General features: G+C 35.9%; 1 protein-coding gene across 1 annotated transcript in view; it reads right to left on the bottom strand.

Moving 5' to 3' along the window:
• COL24A1 (collagen, type XXIV, alpha 1) overlaps positions 1-13,160 on the bottom strand; it is a 562,513-nt gene that overhangs the window by 423,863 nt on the left and 125,490 nt on the right. The window contains exons 9-10 of the mRNA XM_006831073.1: positions 6,212-6,265; positions 226-270 (exon numbers count right to left, since the gene is read on the bottom strand). Of these exons, the coding sequence (XP_006831136.1) occupies positions 226-270; positions 6,212-6,265 (99 nt within the window). The remainder of the gene's footprint in view (positions 1-225; positions 271-6,211; positions 6,266-13,160) is intronic.

Genomic DNA, 13,160 nt, shown 5'->3' with positions numbered 1-13,160 from the left:
GAAATATTAGATTAGGTTATTTTTTAATTCTAAATTTTCCTTTTATATTCGAGGTAATTATTTGATAAGACTATTAAAGTTGCAAAAATGAAATACTTTAAAAGATAGATTGTGTATGAAAACTACAACAAAAAATAAGTTCATATTTTAATAGGTAAGAAATAAACACATAATTTGATGATAATAGTATAAACTGAAGGCTCAAGAAACACAAATCAAAGTTACCTGTCTTCCTTTAAGACCTTTCTTTCCACGCATCCCAGGAATCCCCTAGAATATAGAAAAATCCAAAGGAAATATTTGAATGAATGAATGAATTAGATATTACAGATCTTTTTCTTTCAAATATCAATCAATGAAGTACATTAAAAATGGAAATAAATAGTACTATAAACTGGTGCTACATTTGAAAAAGCTTCAACATAGTGATTTGACTGAAGTTGAAATCTGTGATCCCCTCCTTTTCCTTTTCATAAGAAAATCCTGATTTTATTCAGGAATTCACTTTATCTGCACTTCAAAATGGTATCCTGACATTCCCCTGGTTACAGCAGTCTAAAACACATGACCAAAGTTGGCACAACCAGACAAAAGGAAAGTATCATTTTTTCATACCTAAGGGACAATAACTACCTCTCTCTATCTCTATCTCTCTGGACATAAACAAAGAGACATTAAGACCTTGCATTAGCAATCTTGCAATCACACAGGAAACTAGCCTTAATAAAAGTCTTTTTGTGGTTAACTTGCTTCACTCAGCATGATGTGCTCCGGATTCATCCACATTGTGAGGTGTTCTACAGATTCATCATTGTACAGTATTCCATTGCACATTGAGAAAGGTAACGCAGAAACAAAGATGATGATATCACTTAATTCAAGAATGCATTGTCCTCAGACAGCACCTACCTCATTGTGTTTTGTGAACATTAGCTGCTCCATATAAAGTACTTTGATATATTGTGGTTGGGTGTCAATGAGTTGGTTCTGACTCACAGCGACCCTGTATGGGATTTCAGTGAATGTAAACCTTTACGGGAGCAAAAAGCCTTAGGGTTTGAACTGTTGATCCTGTGTTTAGTAGGTCCTACAGGGCCACCAGCACTCTATTGAGCCTCATATATAGCCATTCATTCAATAATTGTTTTGCTATTATGCACATCATTGTAAGAAATTTTCTTATTTTTAAGCCAGCTTGAGTTGGAGTTTTCTGTTTTTTGAAGTCCAAAGCCTACTAATTGACATAATCACTTTAAGATTATAATCACTTATAAGCCTTATACTGGAGTCTTGATGTGGTATAGTAGGATAAGTGCTGGTCTGCTGACTACAGGGTCAGCAGTTCAAATTCACCAGTTGCTCCTTGAACTGTTAACCGAAGTCTGGCTGTTCAAACCCATGAACCACTCCCCTGAAACCTTATACAGGGTCACTATGAGTCAGAACCAACTCAATGGCACTTAACAACAACAACAACACAAACATTAGAGAGTAAGAAAACTGCAAAAACCATATAGCTTGGGATTGATATTACATATCAGATAAGTCAGAATATATCACTAGTTGAAAATTTGCATTTATTTTCACTTGGAATTTAATATCATACAAAATAAAAGGAGCACAGTGGCTCTGTAGTATAAACACTGGACTACTAATGTCAAGGTCAGTAGTTCCAGCCCACCAGTTGTTCCATGGGAAAAAAGTAAGGCTTTGTGCTCTCATAAAGATTTTACAGCCTTGGAAACCCTGTATGTTTCTGTGATTTAGATTCAAATCAATAGCACTTAACAAAAACACAAAATAAAAATGCTTATGTAGTTTTGTCTGCACTACCTTTAGTTTCCTGCTTAGATTTAGTGAAGGTGCTGAAGTTTAAGGGAAAATAAATAACCCATTGTTTATAAAAACTGCTAGTTTCTATTATATAAAGTTCCCATTCACCAGTTATTTGTCAGTTTGTCGTACTGCAGTAACTTGAATGTAGCTGTGATTCTGGAACTTATGCCACTAATATTTTCAATACCAGCAGGGTCATCCAAGGTAGAGAGGTATCAGCTGAGCTTCCAAATGAAGATAGGCTAAGAAGGAGAGATGCACTCCTTCCGAATATTGAGTGACTGAAACCTTATGAATAACAGTGGAACACTGTCAACCTCAGAATATTGAAAATTGAAACATGATGAAGAGCACCAGAATACTGTCAGACATACTGCCAAAAGATAAGCCCCTCAGGTTGGAAGACACTCAAAATACGACTGGGGAAGAGCTGCCTCTTCAAAGTAGAGTTGATTGTGATGACACAAATGGAGTAAAGCCTTCAGGACCTTCATTTGCTGATGGGGCACAACTCAAAATGAAGAAAAGAGCTGTAAACATCCATTAATAATCAGAACATGGACTGTATGAAGTATGAAATCTAGGAAAATGGGGAATTGTCCTAAGTGAAATGGAATACATAAACATCAATATCCTAGGCATTACTGAGCTGAAATGGACTGGTATTGACCATTTTGAATCTGAAAATCACATGGTTTACTATGCTGGGAATGACAAACTGAAGAGGAATGGCATTGCATTCATCATTAAAAAGAACATACTAATATGTGTCTTGAAGTACAATGCTATCTGTTGTAGGATACCATCCATATAACTGCAAGAAAACCAGTTAACACCTCTATTATTCAAATTTACACACCAACCATTAAAGCCAGTGATGATGAAATTGAAGAACACTACCAACTTCTTCAGTCTAAAATTGATTAAACATGCAATCAAGATGTATTGTTAATTACTGGTGATTGAAATGCAAAGGTTGGAAACAAAGAGGAAGGATCAGTAGTTGGAAAATATGGCCTTGGTGATAGAAATGATGCTGGAGATAGCATGATAGAATTTTGCAAGACCAATGACTTGTTCATTGTAAATGCCTTTTTAAAACAACATAAAAGATGACTATACACATGGACCAGATGTAATACACAGAATGTAATACACAGATGTAATACACAGAAATCAAATGGACTACATCTGTGGAAAGAAACTCTGGAAAGCTCCATATCATCAAAGGTTCAAGCTGGATTCAGAAGAAGACTTGGAAGGAGGGACATCATTGCTGACGTCAGACAAATCTTGGCTGAAAGCAAAGAATATTAGAAATATGTTTATCTGTGATTTATTGACTACACAAAGGCTTTCGATTGTGTGAATCATGACAAGCTATGGACAACATTGCAGAAAACGAGTATTCTGGAACACTTAGTTGTGCTCATGAGGAACCTGTACATAGATCAAGAGGCAATTAGTTGTTCACACAGAACAAGGGCACACCAAATGGTTTAAATTTAGGAAAATCGTGCTACCAGGGTTGTATTCCTTCACCATACTTGCTAAATCTGTATGCTGAGCAAGTCATCTGAGAAGCTAGATTAGATGAAGAAAGATGTGACATCAAGATTGGAGGAAGACTCATGAACAATCTGTGATATGCAGATGATAGTGAAAGCATTCTGGACTTAAAATACTTACTGATGAAGATCAAAAACCACAGTTTCTGGTATGGGTTGCACCTCATTGTTAAGAAAACAAAAGTCCTCATCACTGGACCAATATAAATGGAGAAAAGATTGAAGTTGTCAAAAATTCCATTTCAATCGGATCAACACATAGGGAAGCAGCAGTTAAGAAATCAAATGATGTATTGCATTAAGCAAATCTGCTAAACAAGACCTCTTTAAAGATGTTAGTTTGAGGGCTAAGGTGTGCTTGACCCAAGCCATGGTGTTTTCAGTAGCTTCAAATGTATGTGAAACTTGGACAGTGAATAAGGAAGACTATAGAAGAATTGATGTATTTGAGTTAGGGTGTTGGAGGAGAATATTAAATGTACCATGGACTGCTAAAAGAAAAAAGCAATCTGAGTTGGAAGAAGTCCAGTCAAAATGCTCCTTGGAAGCCAGAGTGACCAAATTTTGTTTGACATAATTTGGGCATATTATCAGGAGGGACCAGTCCCTGGAGAAGAATATCATGTTTGGTAAAGTGGATGGTCGGAAAAAAAAAGAGGAAGACCTCCTCCAATGAGATGTATTTGCACAGCAATGGGCTCAGGTTTACAGGGCAAAATAAAAAAAAAAAGACTGTAAGAACCTAAGACTATGGCCCTTGACCACCATTCAGGTCTAAAAAGGAACTCATCCTCATGGCCCAGTTTTCAGCCAAGCAGTAGATAGGTTTACAGGTTGGGCATGGGGGTGGGGTGGGATGACAACAACACTAGCAAGTTATGGTCATCGTGGAATGGTAATTCAAAATCAAAAGGGAAACATTTTCCTAAGGACAAAGTTGAGAAGGGATGGGAATGTGGGTATTATGCAAATAGGAATCACAGTGAGAAAGCAGGATAACTGTTGTTTCATGGAAGTGATTGCAACCATTGAGATGAAACAAAACATATGACTTGTTGAATGTAAAACTTGTGATCTTATCTATAACCTTCACTCAATTCACATTGTTACTGTTGTCCGACTCATAGCGGCTCTGTATAGGGTTTCTGAGGAGCAGCTGGCGAGTTTGAACCACTGACCTTGCAGTTCAAACAACCTTGCAGTCCAGTGCATTATCCTGCAGCACCACACCAGGACACCTATTCACATTAAACTTTTTAAAAATAAAAATAGTAGTTCAAGTCTTGACAAACTGGATCTACTAATTTGCAAAGTGATTTAAAGGTTAAGTGGGTTAATTGTAGTATCATGTTGAAGATGCTTTTTACTGTTGAAAAATTACTTGTTCTGTACATCAAGGGAAAGTCTGTACTTCATCTCACCTAAGTAGCTTGATTTTTTTATTGTTATTATAGCATACTTATCATCTTTGAAAATTTTTTCTCTGAAGGATCATTAACAAGTAATCACACATGCACAGATTTATTTAATTTACTCATACTTAGAGCTACATATTTGAAAAACTCATTTAGCAAAGATAATCTGGTTTACTTTCATTTGCAAAAATAAAATTTCAGAAATAAAAATTTGGGCCCCAATACATTCATATAATGGTAGAGTTAAAGTATAAATTCTAAGTACGATTTTCCAATTTCAAACCTTATGACAATGCAGTAACTTTATTCAATTACATCTTTTTTTTCAAATAAAGATATACAACTAGATATCACTGAGCTGCATATGGCACAGAAAACCAGATATAAAGTTGGTATGTCAGAACTCTATAAATACCTTTGTTAAGTCTTTAAAAGTACAATATACTATTTTTCAAATATTCCATCTTTATTCATAAATACCTATATTTATGAATAGGCATTTTCCATTATTAAATTAAGCAAAAAGCATATTCTCTAAGGCTAAATTCTTTACTGCATATTCATCGCAAAATACAGGCCCTGTTCATAAGACCATGAGACAAAAGAGTTTACGCTTAAAGAGTAGTAATAAGTTACAAAATAAAATTTTGTGAGTTGACATTTTAATTTTTTAATTTATATATTTTTTCAAATTTCATTAAAATATAACATCTAACCATACGTATTTGCATTACATTACTGCTCTCTAGGAGAACAGGAGAGTGGCACTATGGGTCGATGCGCCAGACTGCAAAACCGTTTGAACTGCGAGGTTGGCAGTTCAAGCTCACCAGAAGTTCCTCGGAAACCCTATATAGGGTCTCTATGGGCCGTTCTTCGATGGCACTTTACAACAAAAACAACTCCTCTCTAACAAAATTCAGTAACATCCAAGGGATTTTATTTCTGGCATTTGTTGTTTCTTATACTTAGCCTGTTTCAGTCATATCATCAACTGTTTGCCTCCTTTTACATCTGAGATTATGACTCTTTTTAAAAAAAGTTTTTATTGTGAATTGAGTGATAGTTACATGGGAGAGCATCAGCTTTACATTCATTCTATTTGTATTTTGTTTCATTGCAATGATTTCAATCCCTTCTGTACATCACCATTCAACAGCATTTGCTTCCAATCCCTCCAATCCCCTCAGGAATATATAACCATTCAAACAACCAAAGAGTACACCTTGCATGCCAGCCTCCCAGACACCAGCACACACAGCCCCACTCCCCTTCTTGGATCTAGAGTCCTCAGCCGCTCCATCTCTCCACATCATCGTGAGATTATGACTCTTATTGTACATCATAATCATAAATATGTTAGAAAATAATAATTGCAGGAAGTGGACTTACTCTCTCTCCTTCAGGTCCCAGTTGTCCTATTTCTCCAGGAGAACCAATAAAACCCTTAAAGCAAGCAAATAATCTTTATATTATTTCATCAGAATACTCACAATACTAGTTAATTCTAAAAAGAAGTATTTAAGTTTTTATTCATAATACTATAGAAGTATAAATGTAAAAGTATGAATAGGAAAAATTTCCCCTCATCTTAATTGCTCTTCTTTCAGAAGGTAATCAATGTTTTCTCTTAAAAAAAAAAAAAGTTTAAGGACTGTAATTAAAAACCCATAGCTAATAAATATCAACAAAGCTATATCCTTTCATGAATTGGACTTAATAGTGCACAAAATATACGATTAACTTCAGTAGGTAAAATCTTAATAAGCAGAGGATGGAGAAAGAACACTTGAAGCAGAGCAATTAGATAGTTCAGGGAGTGTCTGTAAATTACAACTGAAGTATTTTATATATAAAATGCTTTGGAGAAGACCAAAGAACCATTCTGCCTCACAATGGGTATATTAAAATAGTAATGCAAGGTATTTTATCTTAAAGTACTTAAATATATATCTGTTGCAAATATTAACCTGCTGCATCAATTTAATAAAGTAGCAGATAGTTTTGAACCTGAATTAAGAAGTACTTTAAATTTCATACTAAGAAGTTTAGACTTTCTAATGTGGAGCTGTCCTGAGGCTAAACTATTTCTAAAATATCCATCTGTTGACAAGATATAGAATATCCGAGGCAGGAAACAATGAACGTAGGAAAATCTGTTAGAAAGTTCTTTTCCAAGTTTGAAGAAATATGAGTCTTGAACATTGATTCAACAAACAATATTTTATTGCCTTTTGTGTGTTATGTTCTAGGATGTTACTGATTGAATTTGGACCATCACAAAATATGCATTGAAATCCTAACCCTAATTCTTGTGGCTATAATCCTCTGGGTTTGTTCTTTGTTATGTTAATGAGGACTTAACAACATAGAGTCTGTCCTAAATTAATCATTTCTGTTGTTGTGGATGTTATGTGCCTTCAAGTCGATTCAGACTCATAGTGACCCTGTACAGTGTTTCTGAGGAGTCGCTGATGGGATTGAACCCCCAACCTTGTGATTCTCAGTCCAGTGTTTTCCCTATAGCACAACACTAGGAGTAAACTATATAAAAAGCACTGATACGAGGACATGCAGACACAGGAGGAAGATACACTATCTTATGACTCTGGAAGCAGATGAATCTACAAGTCCAGGAATTCCAAGGATTGCCTATGTTGTTGTTAGGTGCCATTGAGTTGGTTCCAACTCATAGTAACTTTATGCACAACAGAATGAAACATTTCCTGGTCCTGTGCCATCCTCACAATCATTATCAATTTTGAGCCCACTGCTGCTGCCACTGTGCCAATCTATCTCGTTGGGGGTCTTTGTCTTTTTGCTGACCCTCCACTTTATCACGCATGATGTCCTTCTCCAGGGACTGGTCCCTCCTGATAATATGTCTGACGTATGAGAGACATGCCTGTCTATACTAGAAATTAAAATAGATGAAGAGGAACCTTCAGCCACATCCTGCATTCAAACTTCTAGCCTACTGAACTATGAGAAGGTAAATTCCTATTCTTTAAAGCCACTCATATGTAGTATTTTTATTATAGCAGCACCAGGTTCTAACATTGTTGTCATTATTAAATGCCACTGAGTCAGTTCCAACTCATAGCAACGCTGTATATGGTTTTTGAGGACCAGCTGGTGAATTTGAACCACCGATCATGTGGTGCAACCAACCTAGCAGTCCATGCATTATCCCACAGTGCTACACCAGGACTCCACTAACATTATAAAGACGAAAACAAAAATCAGATTTTCAGTTCAGAAAATTCACTTGCATTATAGAGACCAACAGGTCTTTCTATCTGTCTCAAGAGATAAAGACAAAGATAACTGAGGTTAATAACTGAATAGGTAGGCAAACAACAAGTAGGAAAGTTGGATGTGGAGGAAAGGGGAAGAGTTTTGTTAGTCATTTTAAGTTTGTGGTAATGATGAGGCATTCAAGTTCATTTATCTTAGCAGAGAACTGGAGATGCAGGGTTCACAGAAAGTTTACAGAGATAAGATCTGAAGGTGAGATGAGTCTGAGGCTTTAAAAGGAGACAAGAGCTCTGAGGGAGAATGCAAATAAAATTATCACTGAATCAGAGAGAGGATGAAATGAGGGCAGGAGAAGGAACATTATTTAATGGATATGAAGAAAGGCCAAGGTATAAAAGGATTTGAAGGAGAAACACAGAGAGGATTTGTTTTTAATTAAGCTTCGTCTCTCGTACTTTGGACATGTAGTCAGGAGGGACCATTTGCTTGAGGAGGATATCATGTTTGGTAAGGTGGAGGGTCAGAAAAAAAGAGGAAGACCCCCAACGAGATGGACTGGCTAAGTGGCAGCATCGATGGACTCAAGCATGGCAATGGTAGTGAGGTTGGCCCAGGATCAGGCAATGTTTCTTTCTGCTGTGCATAAGGTTGCTATGGGTCGGTACCGACTCGATGGCACCTAACAACAACAAACTTCAGAATCTAAAGAAAGGAAAGGCTCCTTGTTTTTTGTGGGGGTGGGTGGGTAGGAGTAGGGAGTTAGGGTTAGGACTATGGTTAGGCCTAGGCTAGGCCTAGGGCTTTATGTAGTGTTAGGGTTATGGCTGGTAGCGTAGTGGTTACGAATCGGGCTGCTAACCTCAGAGTCAGCAGTTTGAAAATGACCAGCTGTTCTGTGGGAGAAAGATGAGGCTTCCTGTTCCTGTAAAGATTTCTGCTCCTGTAAAGGGTCATTATGAGTTGGAACCAATTCCACGGCACATCACCACCACCACCAAGGTTATGGCTAGAACTAGGGGTAGGAGTTGGACTAGGGCTAGGAAAAGGGTTTGGTTGAGTTTCAGGGTTACAGTTAGGCTTTTATTTATTTTTCTTGAAATCTACTTGATTTCCTCTTCATTTAGAAGTCTGTAACTACATTATTTCCTCTTCTTAACTTTGTGGGGTTTTTTTTGTTGTTGTTGTTGCAAACTGATAACTCTGATTTCCTATGTTTAGTCTTGTAGATCTGTTGTATATCTGGATTGGAGTGTTGGTGGCATGGAAGGATAAACACTGGACTACAACCACAGGTCAGCAGTTCAAACCCACCAGTTGTTCCATGGGAGGAAGGTAAGACTTTCTGCTATAATAAAGAGTTACAGCCTGGGAAACCCTATACTGGGTAACTATGAGTTAGAACCAACTCAGCATTAACAACCAAACATATCTGAGTTCTGGGTGATATTGTCATGAATGTTAATCTCAGGTTGTTGTCTCCTGTTTTTGGCTCTATGTCCAAAGAACTCTCTTTAGTACTTTGGTAAAATAGGTTTCGTTTTTACAAATTCTTTGCATTTCCGTTTATATGAAAGTGTCTTAAATTCACCATCATATTTGAGGGCCAATTTATTTGGATATATAATTCTTGGGTGGCATCTTTTTACTTTCAGAATTCTGTATATATCATCTCATTGTCTTAGCTCAGTATAATTATTTCTCCTAGGTAAGTAAATTTGTGTTTTTGCCAAGTTGCTCTCAAGATTCTTTCCTTGTCTTTGCTTTTGGAGTGTTTGACTATATATGTCTTGGTGATATTTTCTGATATGTATCCCATTGGGAGTTTGTTCATCTTCTTTAATACATATCTTCTCATTTTTCATGTTGTTAGAAAAGTTTTCCTCCAACATACTCTTCGACAATTTTCTATGTTTGTTTTTTTGCTTTGTCTCTTCCTGTTCTGGAATTCAGATCACATGTAAATTATTCCTCTTGATGGTGTCATACATGCTTTCTTCAGATTTTTTAGTTCTTTTTTCTGATTGGTCCTAAAGCAGATAAATATTAAGAGGCTTGTCTTCCAGGTCACCAATTTGACCTTCCATTGATTCAGTTCTACTTCCAAATTCTTTATCAAGTAGTTCCAATAGCATTCCTGGTATTATATTTTCTGACTCAGTATTTGATTTCTCGTTTGATCCACTCTGTTTTGTTTCTTCATGTTAGCTGAAATTATCTGTTGTCTCTGAGACATTGTGGAATTGTTATATTTCTATTTAAATAATGACTATACACTGGTGTGTTTTTATGTTGGTGAGTACTGTTTGTTTTGAATCAAAGAATGGGTGACATTTCAGAGCAAATGGTTCTGTAATAATAAACATTAAGAAATAATTCAGGCAATAAAACGGTACATGCCTCATAAATCATTTCTACATTGTATGGAATGAGAACCTTGGAAGGGATTTACTTCCCAAGGATGAAAGCCAGTTCAGCATTGTCACAGTATACGAATCATGCTTTTTCTGTCAAGGAAAACACCTGTTAAACTCCTTTAAGTTCTATAGGTTTTATGAACAGTCAAACAAAAGAATTAGTTTCCTTCTGTTCAACTTTATTGAAGTGAAACATCTATAATGTGCTTGCTTGAAAACTAAGAAACTGAAAGAATGTTTTAAATGAAGAATACAAAATTATTTCTGATACTAAAGTATTTAGGATATTTATGACAAGCTGTATAATTTTTTAGAATCATCAAGAGTAAATGACATCAACATTGAAAACAGTAAACTTTTATTTTAATATATACTACTGGAGTCTAAAGGAGTTCTGATAGTGTAACGTTTATGAATCAGGCTGCTAACCTCAAGGTCAGCAGTTTGAAACTATCAGCAGCTCCATGGGAGAAAGATGCAACTTTCTGTTCCTGTAAAGATTACAGCCTCAGAAATCCTATACAGGGTCCCTATGAGTTGGAACCAACTCCACAGCATACAACCACCATCACTGGAGTCTTGTTTGTAGATAAAAGGAGCAGACACCCTACTTAGTATACATTTATCCAGGACCTCAAGACTTGTAAAGTGAGACTTCTATTCAACAGAACCTCTAAGAGTAAAAACTCAACATTATACACATAAATATATTAAAGGGAACAATGCTATGAATATCTACTTAGATGTTTAATAAAGGTTTCTTTATGGTTATGATAAATTAAAAAAAAATTGTCAGCAGAACCCACCAAAAAAATCACAAAGCTTTGTGGTCATTCTCAAGTATCCTCACTAAACTAGTTTCTTGCAGAGTGAAACAAAGGACATAAAAATAAAATAATAAAACAGATGTTTTTGCTTTTTGGACTAAAGGTTATAAATACATTTACAGAAAATTTTGTGTCAACTGCAGGGCCACTAAGAGTTCAGGAGAGGTCCTTCTTGCATACTTCTACATTTTGAGGTACTTAACATGCTATCTTGGTGTAGTACTGTAGGATCAACACTTGACTGTGAACCACAAGGTTGGCAGTTCAAAATTATCTGCTGCTCCTCGGAAACCCTATATAGGATTACTATGAGTTGGAACCAACTCAATGACACTTAACAACAGTATACAATTACACAAAGGACTGCCAAAGACAGTCCTTTAAACAAAATTATGGTTTACTTTAAATTACACTTAATGTAATTCTCTTTAATGCCAAAAATACAATCAAATAACTGGGCCAGTCAAAAGATAATTTATCACAGGATTCATAAAAAAAAAAAAAAAAAAATTACAGTGAAAAACATGTAGTAGAATCTAATAACAGGACACAAATTGAACGGAAAACATCTAAATCTTGTCATTTTGTTTCTATGATTTTTGTCCTGTGGGATAAAGAGGTCTTGGATCACAAGGTTCACTTGAACTATAAGGTCGGTGGTTGAAACTCACCACCTGCTCCTTGGAAGCCCTATAAAAGGGTCGTTAAGTGTCAGAATTGACTCAATGGCACTTAACAACAACAATGACAACAACCCACATTTAGAATTAAAGTCAAAAGTCTTTGTGATACCTGGGAAAATGGTCTTCCTGATCCCCACAAAGGAAAATATATAAGATAAAATAAAAATAATATTTGGAAATGTCTTTAAAATAGATAAATTTTTACATAAATGCTTATTAGTTATTTATCATTTAGTTTTAATCTCTTAAAATGACTACATATAGACTTAATACAATGATGTTGTTGTTTTTAGAAGCTCAATACTTTATAAGGAGTAATTAATGATCATAGGATAAGTTCTGGACTGGCATCCACAGGTCAGTTCAAACCCACCATTCGCTCCTTGGAAACTCTATACAGGGTTGCTATGAGTGGGAACCAACTCAATAGCACTTAACAGCAATAACAAAAATATAATAATGTGAAATAATAATAAATGCATTTAATATACATATATATCAAGTTGGCCATCAGAACCTAAGAGTACAATTTCAAAGCGTTACAACCTAGACAATAATTTTCAATATATACTAGGAAAAGGGAAACAACAAAAAGGTGTATAATATAGCACAAAAATGGTATGAAGAGAATCTTAGAGACGTTATATGGACCAGTGAAGCAAGATGAGAAAAGGTGATTAACAGTTAGCGTCACATATTGCCAAAAATACCTTGCATACAAATTCTGGGTGGTGGTGGTGGTGGTTATGTGTCGTGGAGTCGGTTCCGACTCATAACGACCCTGTACAGGGTTTCCGAGGCTATAAACAAATTCACAAAAGTCACTTCCAAATTGTACTAATGATGGTATCCATGTGTTTTTATTGTTGTTAGGTACTGTCAGATTGATTCCGAGTAATATGGTGCCCTAGGGACCCTATGATTCTGATGAATATGATGAATTTTAACATCCTCACAATTGTTAAAATGTTTGAAGTCATGTTGCAGTCACTTTGTGGAAACCTTAGGAATGGTGAGTACATATCATATGCCAGGCACTGTGCTTGAACAATTTTGTTGTTGTTAAGTGCCGTCGAGTCAGTTCCGACCCATAGCAACCCTGTATAGGGTTTCCAAGGCTGTAAATCTTTACAGGAGCAGAAAGCCTCATCTTTCTCCC

This window comes from Chrysochloris asiatica, unplaced genomic scaffold (genome assembly GCF_000296735.1).
Source record: "Chrysochloris asiatica unplaced genomic scaffold, ChrAsi1.0 scaffold00002, whole genome shotgun sequence".
Taxonomy (NCBI): domain Eukaryota; kingdom Metazoa; phylum Chordata; class Mammalia; order Afrosoricida; family Chrysochloridae; genus Chrysochloris; species Chrysochloris asiatica.
The sequence above is the reverse complement of the archived record's forward strand: the minus strand, read 5'-3'. Positions and strand labels throughout refer to the sequence as shown.